At 48.9% G+C, this 11,537-nt stretch overlaps 1 protein-coding gene across 2 annotated transcripts in view; it reads right to left on the minus strand.

Annotated features, from left to right (window-relative positions):
• Positions 1-11,092, minus strand: part of DPP9 (dipeptidyl peptidase 9) — a 20,384-nt gene extending 9,292 nt beyond the window's left edge. For both annotated transcript variants that reach the window (XR_003916242.1, XM_029963932.1), the window contains exons 1-9: positions 11,004-11,092; positions 7,580-7,833; positions 4,697-4,809; positions 3,796-3,969; positions 2,940-3,108; positions 2,671-2,784; positions 2,280-2,408; positions 1,733-1,794; positions 1,101-1,201 (exon numbers count right to left, since the gene is read on the minus strand). Coding sequence is in view for 1 of the 2 variants with exons in the window: in XM_029963932.1 (XP_029819792.1) it covers positions 1,101-1,201; positions 1,733-1,794; positions 2,280-2,408; positions 2,671-2,784; positions 2,940-3,108; positions 3,796-3,969; positions 4,697-4,809; positions 7,580-7,833; positions 11,004-11,059 (1,172 nt within the window). In the remaining variant the exon portion in view is untranslated. The remainder of the gene's footprint in view (positions 1-1,100; positions 1,202-1,732; positions 1,795-2,279; positions 2,409-2,670; positions 2,785-2,939; positions 3,109-3,795; positions 3,970-4,696; positions 4,810-7,579; positions 7,834-11,003) is intronic.
• Positions 11,093-11,537: the final 445 nt, after the last annotated feature.

Genomic DNA, 11,537 nt, shown 5'->3' on the forward strand with positions numbered 1-11,537 from the left:
GGACTGGATGATCTCAGAGGTCCCTTCCAACCCAGCTGATTCTCTGATTCTATGAAGCTCTGTTTGTGTGCCAGCTTTGAGGTGATGCCTCTCAAAGTGATCCATTTGCTGCACTGACAGGGAAAGGCACAGACCTAAAGCCAAGTGCCAGGTGAAGGAGTCACTCCAGTCTCAGCCTTGTTCCTCTCTGAGTCCCTGGAAGTGGTGCTGCACTGCAGGCTCTCAACATGACAGATGGCAAACCACCACTGCACAGTGAGGCCACCCTGGAGCCTGGAAGTGCATCAAGGGAAGTCTCATCATTAAAGACAGGCTTTGAAAAGAGCCAGTTCTTCCCCAGCACCGCGGATTTCGGGAGCTGAGACATTCAGCACATTTAGATAAGCTCTGGTGCAGAACATCACAATCACCTCCGGGATTACCTGCTGGAAAGCTCTCTGAATTTCCTTCCCAGAGCAGAAAATTAATGATGAGTTAGAAAATGCCACCTTCAAAGACAGCCAAGTCACCTTAACTTGATCTGCACAGACACCGGTTAACAGCCGAGCAGGCTTTTGAGGGGGAAAAAATTCAGAGCTTTAAAATCTCAAACCAGTCAGATTGGGGTGAATTCTGTAACTCTTCAGGCAAGGCTGTGCATCCCATTTGGAGCAACAGCCAGTCCCAGAGCAATCCTTCCCCTTGTACACACTATAGAAAGGACATGGCACCACAGAACCTGCCTGTTGTCCTGTGATACATTTGGCTTTGATCACAAACTGGACCAATGAGCAAAGACAAAGCTGCTTCCAGTACATTTCCATTTGCAGGAAAAACATTTTGTAGTCGTGTGAAACATCTTCAACTCAAAAGAATCCCCTAGGACTGCCCACCTAATGAATCACATTTACCTCTGTGGCTGTGACAAACCCCACAGACTGTCACTCTGCTCTTCCTTTGCTTCACTCCTACTCTTAGGATGTTACAGCACCAAAGAAGCCAAATATTCACGTGCCATTTCTGGCTTTAAAACCAGGCCATGACTACACTGCAAAGCATGTCGAGGGTCTGCAACCAGAGAAGCCCTTGGGAATGTTAGTTTGGAAGGAAAAGGGACATACTATTTGCCATCCCGGGTCCATCCAGCGCGGGCGATGTACTCCACGGTGGGAAACAACGCAGCAAAGGGTTGCACCAGCTCCTTGTCCTGAGCACACACGATCTGCAGCAAGAGGAAGGGCCAACACCAAATTCAGGCTGCTATCAGAGCTCCTCACCTCCTCCTGGGGGAGCCCAGGGAGGTGGGAGAGCACAGAAGTTTAACCACTGGCCTGGTTTAACCAGTAAGGGTCAGGCCGGGAGAAGCAAGGCTTGCTACGAACAGCAGGAAGAGAAGGGAAAAAAAACCAGGCTTCAAAGCAAAATGATTTTGGCATTCAGCCACAGGAAAGGACACAGGCAGGGACTGAAGCCCACGATTAGATCAGGCTGCAGCCCTCCTGCTTAACGTGGACAACACCAGGATAACCCTGCTTCCCACTTCCCTCCCTGCTCCCAGCTGAATCTCCACCAGAGTATTTTCAAGTCTTTCTGTTCCTTGGATAAACACATTAGAGAACCAGGTGTTACTAGAGGATTAAAAAAACCAGACTAACACTATCTAGGATCTCAGTGACCTTGCTTTAATTCTAAGGAGCTTCAGAAACAGTCAACCCTCCTGTGCAGTGTCCCATCACGAGTTGTCATCACTTACCTTTCCCTTGCTGTCTGTTTTAAATTCTGCCAGTTTTAATGTAATCTTGGGGTTTTTGCTGCCTGCAGAGAAGTGAAAAAAAAAAAACCACCAAGATGATCAACCTGAACAGTCCATGATTATACAAAACACAGCTTCTAGAGAGGAACTGCCCCTGGTCCTGCTGAAATGGGGGGGGGTGAATGTACAAATATCAAATATGCAAGTGAGCAAACACCACTGGCATCACAGTCATTATGGGAATGGGAACAGTTTGCTTTGCCTTGCTGTGCATGTTCTCAGAAGAGTGAGGAAAGATGGGATTCCAAATGTATTCCAGGGTATGCCACCAGACACATTCCATTTCCTCAGCAACCCTTTCATTTAGGCCCAACTTCAAATCCCGGTCCTTTCTTGCTGTAGATTTTGGCCTCAGAGACTCAATTAGGCCTCAACATTTACAACCAGTTTTTACACAAGGCCCCAGATTAATCATGCAAAGTTTACAGCCCCAATTCCACGGCTGCTGCCAGTGGGAGTCAAGAGCTGCATCAGGTGTTTCACTCACCTGTCCTGGGGTATCGATAGGAGTCTGTTTTTCTCTCCTCCAAGGCAGGTGAAGGAACGTGAATTATCTCCACCTCTGACTCATCCACTTCCTCATACAAGATCCGCAGTGTTTTCAAGTCCTCTGGACCTGGGACAAAGAGCAAGAATGTTCCCCACAGTGTTTTCCAGCTGTTTCTGGCTTGCCTGGAGCCCTGGTGCAGAGGGAACACCTGCAGAGCCACAGCTCTCAGTGACTCCTCTGAGCACCATTATAATCCCCTCAGTGTCTCATTCCCTCGGTCCAGAAAGGGCTCAAACCCAGGCCAAAGGAAACCTGTGCTCAAAATATCATTCCTAGCAGGAGGCAGCAGTCCCAGGGTGGGGATTGGATGAGCAGAACACGGACTGACCTTCTGTGGAAGCTGTGGGACACCACCAATAGCCCGTGAACCGATCAAACTCCTCCTGAATGACAAAAGTGGCTACACCAGCAGACTTGGGGTCATCAAGAACATTGGATAAGCCTGGAGGGAAAAACAGGAGACAGAGCATTTGCATTTACATCTCCTTGGAAAAAGCTGATCCAAAGGAAGAATAGACTTAATAAGCCATAAATTTTTTCCAGGCCGCATTTCTCAGAAGGAATTTGCTTTTGGACCTGGCAGGAAGCAGCAGTTACCTTTATGGCAGTATGTCATCCTCTTCTCCTCACCAGTCTCGATGTTTGCCACCCACAGATCGTTGTTGTTGATGAAGGAAAAGAAGGCTGGGTCAGCAGGGCAGATTTTGGGATCCATCCGTGGCCCCGTGCACTGAGTCTTGATCTCCAGAGGCTTCATTGGAGACACCTGCAGCAACAGACACAGCCAGGGCTTGGACCAAGCTCCAGCTCTGCAGCCAAAAGGCCTAAAGCAGAGATACAGCACAGCCCATGGAGTGATGGCAAACACGGCCCTGACAGGACACAGGAGAAACCACCAGAACCAAAGAGATGCTGATGTGAAAGATGTGGAGCTGTTAGAGCAGGGCCAGAGGAGGCCACAGAGATGCTCTGAGGGCTGGAGCCCCTCTGCTCTGCAGCCAGGCTGGGAGAGCTGGGATTGTTCAGCCTGGAAAAGAGAAGGATCCAGGGAGATCTTAGAGCCCTTTCCAGGGCCTAAAGGGGCTCCAGGAGAGCTGGAGAGGGACCTGGGACAAAGGATGGAGGGACAGGAAAAGGGGGAATGGCTTCCCACTGCCAGAGGGCAGGGCTAGATGGGATATCAGCTGGGAGGGTGGGGAGGCCCTGGCACAGGTTGGGCAGAGAAGCTGTGGCTGCCCCTGGATCCCTGGAAGTGTCCAAGGTCAGGCTGGACAGGGCTTGGAGCAACCTGGGATAGTGGGAGGTGTCCCTACCCGTGGCAGGGGGCTGGAATGGGATGAGTTTCAAGGTCCTCTCCAACCTAATCCAGTCTGTGATTCCATGTGGAGCCATCTCCAACCCAAACCACAAAGTCCCTTCCAGGTGACATTCCCAGAATCCCCAGCAGGCTCACCATGAATCCATTCTTGCCCCCATCTCGACAGTGAAAGAGGCTGTTGCTGGCCTGGAAGAGGAACAGGCCACTCTCACTGTGGAAATCATAAGATGTTATCCCAAAGACCCCGAGCCGTTTGCGTTCCCTCAAGAGCTCCTCCTCTCTGGAATACATCCCGTGGTGGGGGGTTGCCTAGAATTGAAGGTAAGGAAAAATCTGAAAGAATCTGCAAGGAGAGAAACTTCCACAGAACAGGAACCCTCCAAGACTGGCCAAAACACATCCCACCAGCCCAAACCAGGCAGCAGTTTCACTGTCCAGGTCCACAATTCCTGTACTCCAGGTGAGGGGTCCAGGAGGTCTAAACCACCCCCAGCCCCCAAATTTCCCTCCACAGGAGAGATGAACTCTGAATCCCTCATTTCTGCAGCTGGCACTTCAGCATGAACTGAGAAGAGCTACACTTGCTCTGCTTATGCAAATCAGATGTAACCAATTAACTTAATGACGTTATCTACAGCCTTCACAAACAGTTTCCATGTCAGACACCGCAAACAAAAGCTCTTCCGGGGATCTTGAATTTCCCTGAGGAGGACCAGCAGCCCAAACAAGGTCAAGACAGCTAAATCCTTTTCCACCAGGAACCTTTTTAGCAGGGAAGAAAGAGCAGCCCCAGCACTCTCTGCAGCAGTGTTTTTAGTGACACAGGACATTAAGATACCAGAATCAGGGAGGAGAAAATTTCTGACTCACAACGGAGTGTGGGGCAAAAGCAGCAATTTAAACTCAACTTTCCCAACTTTTTAAAAGCAGGAGGGATGACAGACACCAGACACATGTACCCACCACAGCAGCCCCACAGCAACACCCAGTTTCCCCAAGCACTGACAATGCAATTTCAACTCACAATTTCACTCACCTGAAAGTGGTCCAGCATCTGCTTCCAGGACAGGAGCAGCAAGGCCTCCTTCCGTACCTTTTTGGGAATCTCTGAGTAAAGAAGGGAATTCTCTCTGCTACCATATGGCATTCCTATGAGGAGGGCAAGAGCATCATCCTGCTTTAGATTAGTTAGCCAGGACAAAGAGCACCCAGAGCAAATTGAAACAAAAGTCTGGTAACAGAGGGGTTGGGGCTGCCCAGAGGCTTTTACCCACGTTCATTGCCAAGCAGCTCCCAGTTCAATCCCAGAATAACATCTGAACTATTTAAATTTAGACATTCATGCACTTGGAATTTTCCCTGAGCGAGATTTAACACTAACCAACCTCCACAGAAATGATTAGGTCCGACTTTCCCCTCTGTGTCTGTCCAGATCCGCTCAAAAAAAAAAAGCACCACTCCCTAAATGGGTGACTCAACATCCCTCCCCACGTTTCTCATCCAGGAATTTGCTACAGGGACCTTGCTCAGGCCAAGGCAGCAGCTTGGAAGAGAGGAAGAAAAAGCTTGGAAGCTCTGGAGAGCCCATTCAAATGTGAAACAGTACCCTACAGAGTCAAAAGACCTTGTCATTTTACATAAGCCTTTGACTGTGGTTATCAAATAAGCTCCTGGCCTTCATCCAGCTCCCCAAACGTCTATAAAATATCCTGACACACGGTTTTGGCAGTTTCAACAAAAACAAAGACCATGAACTTGCCCCTCTACGTCTGGTGCAGAGACTTCCCTGGATCAGAAATTCCCACAGGGATCTGTGCCCTGATGCTGCCTACACGGCACATGTTCTGGGCAGAACAGAGAGATTTCGGAGCTGGCTGACCCAGCAGTGCAGTTCCTTCAAATTAAAACTGAAATATTAATAAGTGCTCGGGCAGCAAAGCAATATGTGAGGATCTAATCCTCGGAGATCCAGGAACACCAAAGTGCTGAGCATGTGGTGTTTAACATAAGCAGCATCTGCCATGAGACAACACGAAACTCCGTGGGGAGGGCCCAGGGATGATTTAAGATGGTCAAACAGGAGAACTGCACAGGGGAACAAATGACTTTATACACACGTGTTTGACACTCAAGCAACTGTGACCTGGACTTCCCTTCTCCTTATGTTAGAAAACTTTCTCCAATGACCTCAGGCTGACTACAATCAATTGGCATTTACAAGAAAAACACTGCCTTCTTCCTCCAAAAGGCTTTGCTACCAAGTGAAGAAAAGTGTTCAGTCCTACAGGAAAGTTCTTCAGGAGACCCCTTCCCACTCCCCAGCACACAGTCACTGACAGTGTTCATGTAAGAACTTTAAAATGGTTTTTTAATGCTGGGGCAGTGACAGCACACTGAGTGAAACACTTAGGAACTTATAGGCTGCCCAGAGAAGCTGTGGCTGCCCCATCCCTGGAGGTATCCAAGACATGGTTGGAGCAACCTGGGACAGTGGGAGGTGTCCCTGCCCATGGCAGGGAGTGGAATTGGATGAGCTTTAAGGTCCCTTCCAACCCAAACTATTCTGGGATTCTCTGATGTGCTGAAATGGCTTCTGAGTATTTCCCAGCACACATCAAAAGATGCTCATTATGGCAAAAGAATCAGCATTTCCCCTTTGTTGGGAGCAGCTGAGAAGGGATTACCTGGCTGATACTGATCTTAAGTGATGGCTCAATCTGTTCTATGCCCTCCACAATTCCTTAAGGAAGGGAACACTGAAAAGACACTCATGTATCCTCATTCCTGGTTCTGGTTCCTGGAACAGTCACACCCTGGCAGAACACCAGTAGCTGGTTTGGTTGCCATTTCATACAACAGAACATTAAAAAAAAAAAAGTTTAAAATTAGCCACTTAGATCTTTAGTCATCTAGATGAAAAGCAGTAACAAAGTGAACCTGAAATACATTCAGCTTTAAATCAAGCCTCACTGTCCACACTCAACAAGAAAAATATGCCAACTCTGGATACTGCCCTTCAGAGCAGCACTTGTGTCCCAAGAATTTATGAGGAACACAAATCAAGTCACTGGCACACAGGAGCTGCTTAATGGCAAAACAAATCCGTCCCTCAAAACCAGCATCCAATGTCCTACAGTGACCTACACTCAAAACCTGGAAAAATAGGAAAAAAACCAGCAGGGTCACTCCAGGGAAGCAGTTGCACATCAGGCAATTTCTTTACTGGCCCAGTAATGATCAGCTCATGCCCCAAAGCATAACAAACTCTTTATAGTCTATAAAGCTTCCCATGTTACCAACCACAAAATTATCCAGTTACTAAAACCTGTCACTAATTACATTGTGGCTCCAGCTGTAACGAGGGACCTGTACAACACATTCTGCTTTCCACCCTCCTGTAAGGAAAGGGAGATTTCCCTGCAAATGCCAGTAATAGCTCATTCCCAACTAATTTTTTTCCCCTAGTCTTGAAAGCATTCTACCTTGATGGCGCTTAATAAAGCAGGAGACACCACCACCCTGCCATTAATATGTTACAACATGTAATTAGTAAATTACTGACAGCGAATTTCTTGGAAAGTCAGTCTGGTTAATGAAGCAAGTAAATCCCATTTCTCCCAAGCTAGACAGGCAGGAGATAAGTCCCGAGTCTGAGGAACATCCTTTCTCCTGCCCCATCCCCTGGGTGCCCAAGGACACAGGAAGGCAGGCTGGCCAAGCCAACACTCCCCCCTGTCACAGCCCAAAGCTGGTGTGGGATCAGGGTGGGCTCTGCTCTGGGATAGATCCTGCAGACCTCGAGTTACTTAATCTCAGCTCCCTCATTTCACAAAGGGGGATCCCTCCCACCCTTTCCCTCGCCTGTTTGGCTTGGAAGTGCTCCCAGCCCCCATTCCCAGCTCCTGGCCCAGTGGCTTACCCAGGTAGTAGAGGCGATGCGAGTGCGGGCTGGACTCCTCCATTTTCCGGACAAACTGGAAATCGTGGGGAGCTTTGTTCACGATCATGCCCGAGTACTTCCTGCTGCTGTGGATTATGTCCCGCAGCCCATCCCAAGAATGCTTTTGCACCTGGAATTGGGAAGGCACATCCTCCATCTCGACCACTTCGGAGCTGTCCGACAGCGTGTCCACCGCAGTCATCCTCGTTTCCCCTTCAGAGCTGGGCAAAAAACTGAGGGAGGAGGAGGAGTTGAGGGAGAGAATTAAGCCTTAAAAATCAAGCAGGCACTCCTAAAGTGCAGATCCTAGGATTCTCTGCACTCCAAGACTGCATTTTAAACGCACTGAAAGGAGAAGTCCATCTCCCATCCCAGGTGTAGCCCTGTAAATGGAGATAATCCACCTCGGAAAACTCCCTCTCCCAGGACTGGGTCTAGAAATGAGCACAAGCAGCAGATTCTGGTGCAGAAAACAACCAGCTTGACTCAAAGGAAAACCACTCCAGGAATTCGGATGGATAAGTCATCAAAGCCATGACCTGTCATAAAGGCACATAAACTCTTGCCCTTCACAGGAGTGAAGGCCCCTTCCTGTCCCAAAGGAAAACCTGCTCATCACCTGAGGAGAGGGACTGAAACCCAAGCACAGCTACTCACTTACCTGAGGAGATACTGAGGCCAGGAATGAAGGAAGAGAGGTGGGAAAATAGGAAGAAAACAGTGCAGTTGGTTTCCTAACAGAGACAAGAAGGCAGCAGGACCAGACCCTGGCTGTATCCTGAAAAACGTGGCACACATTCCTCAGACACTTCCAAGCTGGCAGGCATTGAGGGAGAGGACAGAAACCACCTCCACATTAACACAAATGTTAATTTGAGGTGAGGTGGACCCACAGATTTGCCCAAGGTCAGTGATGTCATCTGCTGCTAAGCAGGAATGAGCCCAGGACTAGGGAAACCAGTTTTTGATGCCCCATTTGAGAAGCAGGATGTCCCTCCATGAGGACATTTCAGCTGCTTTGGGGGCACCTGGAAGAATGTCACAAAGAATTTCAGAAGAACTTCAGTTTGCTGAACAAAATTAGGGTGGAGAAATTTGCTCCAGGGAGACAGAATCAAGACAGGAAACCAGGGACTAAAGATTACACCAAAAAAAAAAAAAAAAAGGCCTTTTCTTCAGCAGACTCAAGATTTAAATTTCCAAATGAGATGCTTTTGAATGCTGCCTCTCTTTGAGGCTGCACTGACAGGAGAACAACTTCTGAGGTGCAGCTGTCACAGGTAAGGATTAAGCAAGAATCACACAGAACCCAAATCTCAAACACTCCAGCTTCAGGATGATGCACAATGAATTCTTTTCCAGGAGAGAACCAAGGGAAAGGAGCAGGATGGTGATTTCTGTCACCACAAGAACACACTCTGCCCGCTTTCTACCGTGAGTATTTTTCAGGAGAACCCTGAATGTTCCTTGAGGATTGGTGAGAGACTATTTGTAGTGACAGGACAAGGGGGAATGGCTTCAAACTGACAGAGAGCAGGTATAGATTAGAGATTAGGAAGGAATTCCTCCCTGGGAGGGTGGGGGGGCCCTGGCACAGGTTGCCCAGGGAAGCTGTGGCTGCCCCATCCCTGGAAGTGTCCAAGGCCAGGTTGGAGCAACCTGGGACAGTGGAAGGTGTCCCTGCCCATGGAGGGGGTGGAACTGGATGGGCTTTAAGGCCCCTTCCAACCCAAACCACTCCATGATTCCCCACAGCTTTCACCCTCTAACACTCTCCAAAAGGAAGTTCTCACCTAGTTTGAGGTTTTGTGCAATTACAGCAGGAGATGAGCAAAGCTACACCCCAGTGCATCTGGACTTCCTTAAACTCCAGGCACATTTGCAGCACAAGGGCTGCAAATACACCATCCCCACAAACTGCAAGTCCCTAAATGGTACAAAATGTGCGAATAGTAACACGAGAAGAAGCTCCCAAAATAAATCTGTAGGTACTCCTGGTACCCACTGCCCAGCAGCAAAGCCACAGCTTGAAAACAGACACAGAGGAGTATTTTCCAATCAAAGCCAGGCAGGAAGCCCAAGTGAAACCACAAAGGAGAACGTGACGGGATGTTCTGAGCCTGTGAGTGTGTCTGTGGCCTCTGCCTGCATCCAGGGCCTCCACTGCAGCAGCTGGGATCACATCTGAAGGCAGGAGTGTGGCCTGTCAGACAGGGAGACCACTAGAATCCATCTAGAATCCATGAACTGGGTGCAATTCTCCCAACCCAATCCCACTGCAGGTCAATTCAGTCACTTAAAATAATCTGGCTTTGACTCAAGGTGCTGGACCCTTGGGTTGCTCTCACCAGGCTGATGAATCCCTCTTACTCAGCCAGGCTGACTCCTCACAAGGGAAAGTTTAGCCTTTAAGGGCTAAAATCAGTCCACAAATGTGAGATTGGTCACTGTCCCAAACTGATCTGGAGCCTGCAGCCCCTTCCAGCCTGTAGTGCCATGATTTTATGGTGTGAACAGCACAGCTCTAAGCTTGGGACTGTCCTCATCCTGGAGATTTGGACAACAGGACAGGGTGGAGTAGTGGGATAAGCAAAGCAGCCACCAGACAAAGTGAGGTGGAAGTGTTGGGAATTGCCACTGGCACAGCTGGAGCCTGGTGGAGTCCCATAAAATCACAGAATCATGGAATGGTTTAGGACTGGAAGGGACCTTAAAGATCATTTAGTTCCAAGTCCCTGACATGGGCAGGGACACCTTCCACTGGAAGGGAAAAAAACCCACCTAAAATTTAGGTCCTGGCATGATACAGAGTAAAAAGAAACTCCGGGAAAAAACGTAGCAGGTATTTGGCAACACTGTACACGTAAGTAAACAAGGAAAAGGAGTGATTTATCTCGGGGTGAATTTGGGGATTACATTATTCAATGGTGAGCTGGATCAAGACACCAGGCAGCAACAGCACACCTGAGATTTGCATCTTGCTGGAAACCCCCTGTCCCCTGTGCTGAGGCAAGGGTTTAGATGATTTGGGGTTGTTGCAGGAACACTGTTCTCCCCACTCCCAAAACCACGGAGCTGCCCCTTGGAGGCCCTTTAAAATAATGCCCTTTGTGCCCTGCCAGTGAGAGGGACGAGACATCCAAGCCCTCCTTCAGGGGAAGGTGTTAGACTGGAGGGGACAGGCAAGCACAGGTGGGAGATCAGCACAAGGAAAAACTGTCAAGCTTGGGACTGGGAGTCAGTGAAACAATTTATTGTCCTGAGTCACTTCCTGAGTCACAGATCCTGACACAGAGCTCCCTGGGCAGGGCTGGGGTTTTTCAGAAGCCTCATCCCCTCCAGGGGTGATCACTGCTCTGTCCCACAGCACCATAAAGGCCCTGGGAGGGACTTGGACACGTACCTTCTCCAACTTCCTGCAGTCTCGTTTTCCAGACGAACCCTCTTTATCTTCTGCATTAACTACTCAGAGAGCTGGGCAGGACAGGAAACTGGGAAGGAAGAGGGAAAAGGGAAATTTCATACAGCTGCTGTAGAAAAGCATCCTCCACAGGTCACATTTCCAGCTGAGCACAAATAAATCCTTGGTGTTCAATCCTTGGCCCGAACCTGTTCTGCCAGCACAGGCTGGATATGAACAGCACTGATAAACCTGAGAGACTTCTTCACCAACAATGGGCCTCACTGAACTCTGGGCCTGTGCCTCTTTACTTCCTAGAAAATCCTCCTGAAAATCCAAGAATCCTCAGTGCTGAGCCCTTCTGTCATTCCCTTCCCAAAATCCTGACATTCTTGCAAGTAAACGGAGAAAACAGATGTCTGGTCCATCCACTGAGAGGCAAAAGTCAAACAAAGGACACACCAGAAGGAGCCAGCCAGAGGGTCACAGTCCCACCTGGGACATAAAAAACACATTTATCTTCCAAGCCTGACTGCA

Source organism: Manacus vitellinus, unplaced genomic scaffold (assembly GCF_001715985.3).
Source record: "Manacus vitellinus isolate BGI_N305 unplaced genomic scaffold, ASM171598v3 scaffold_64_pilon, whole genome shotgun sequence".
NCBI lineage: Eukaryota > Metazoa > Chordata > Aves > Passeriformes > Pipridae > Manacus > Manacus vitellinus.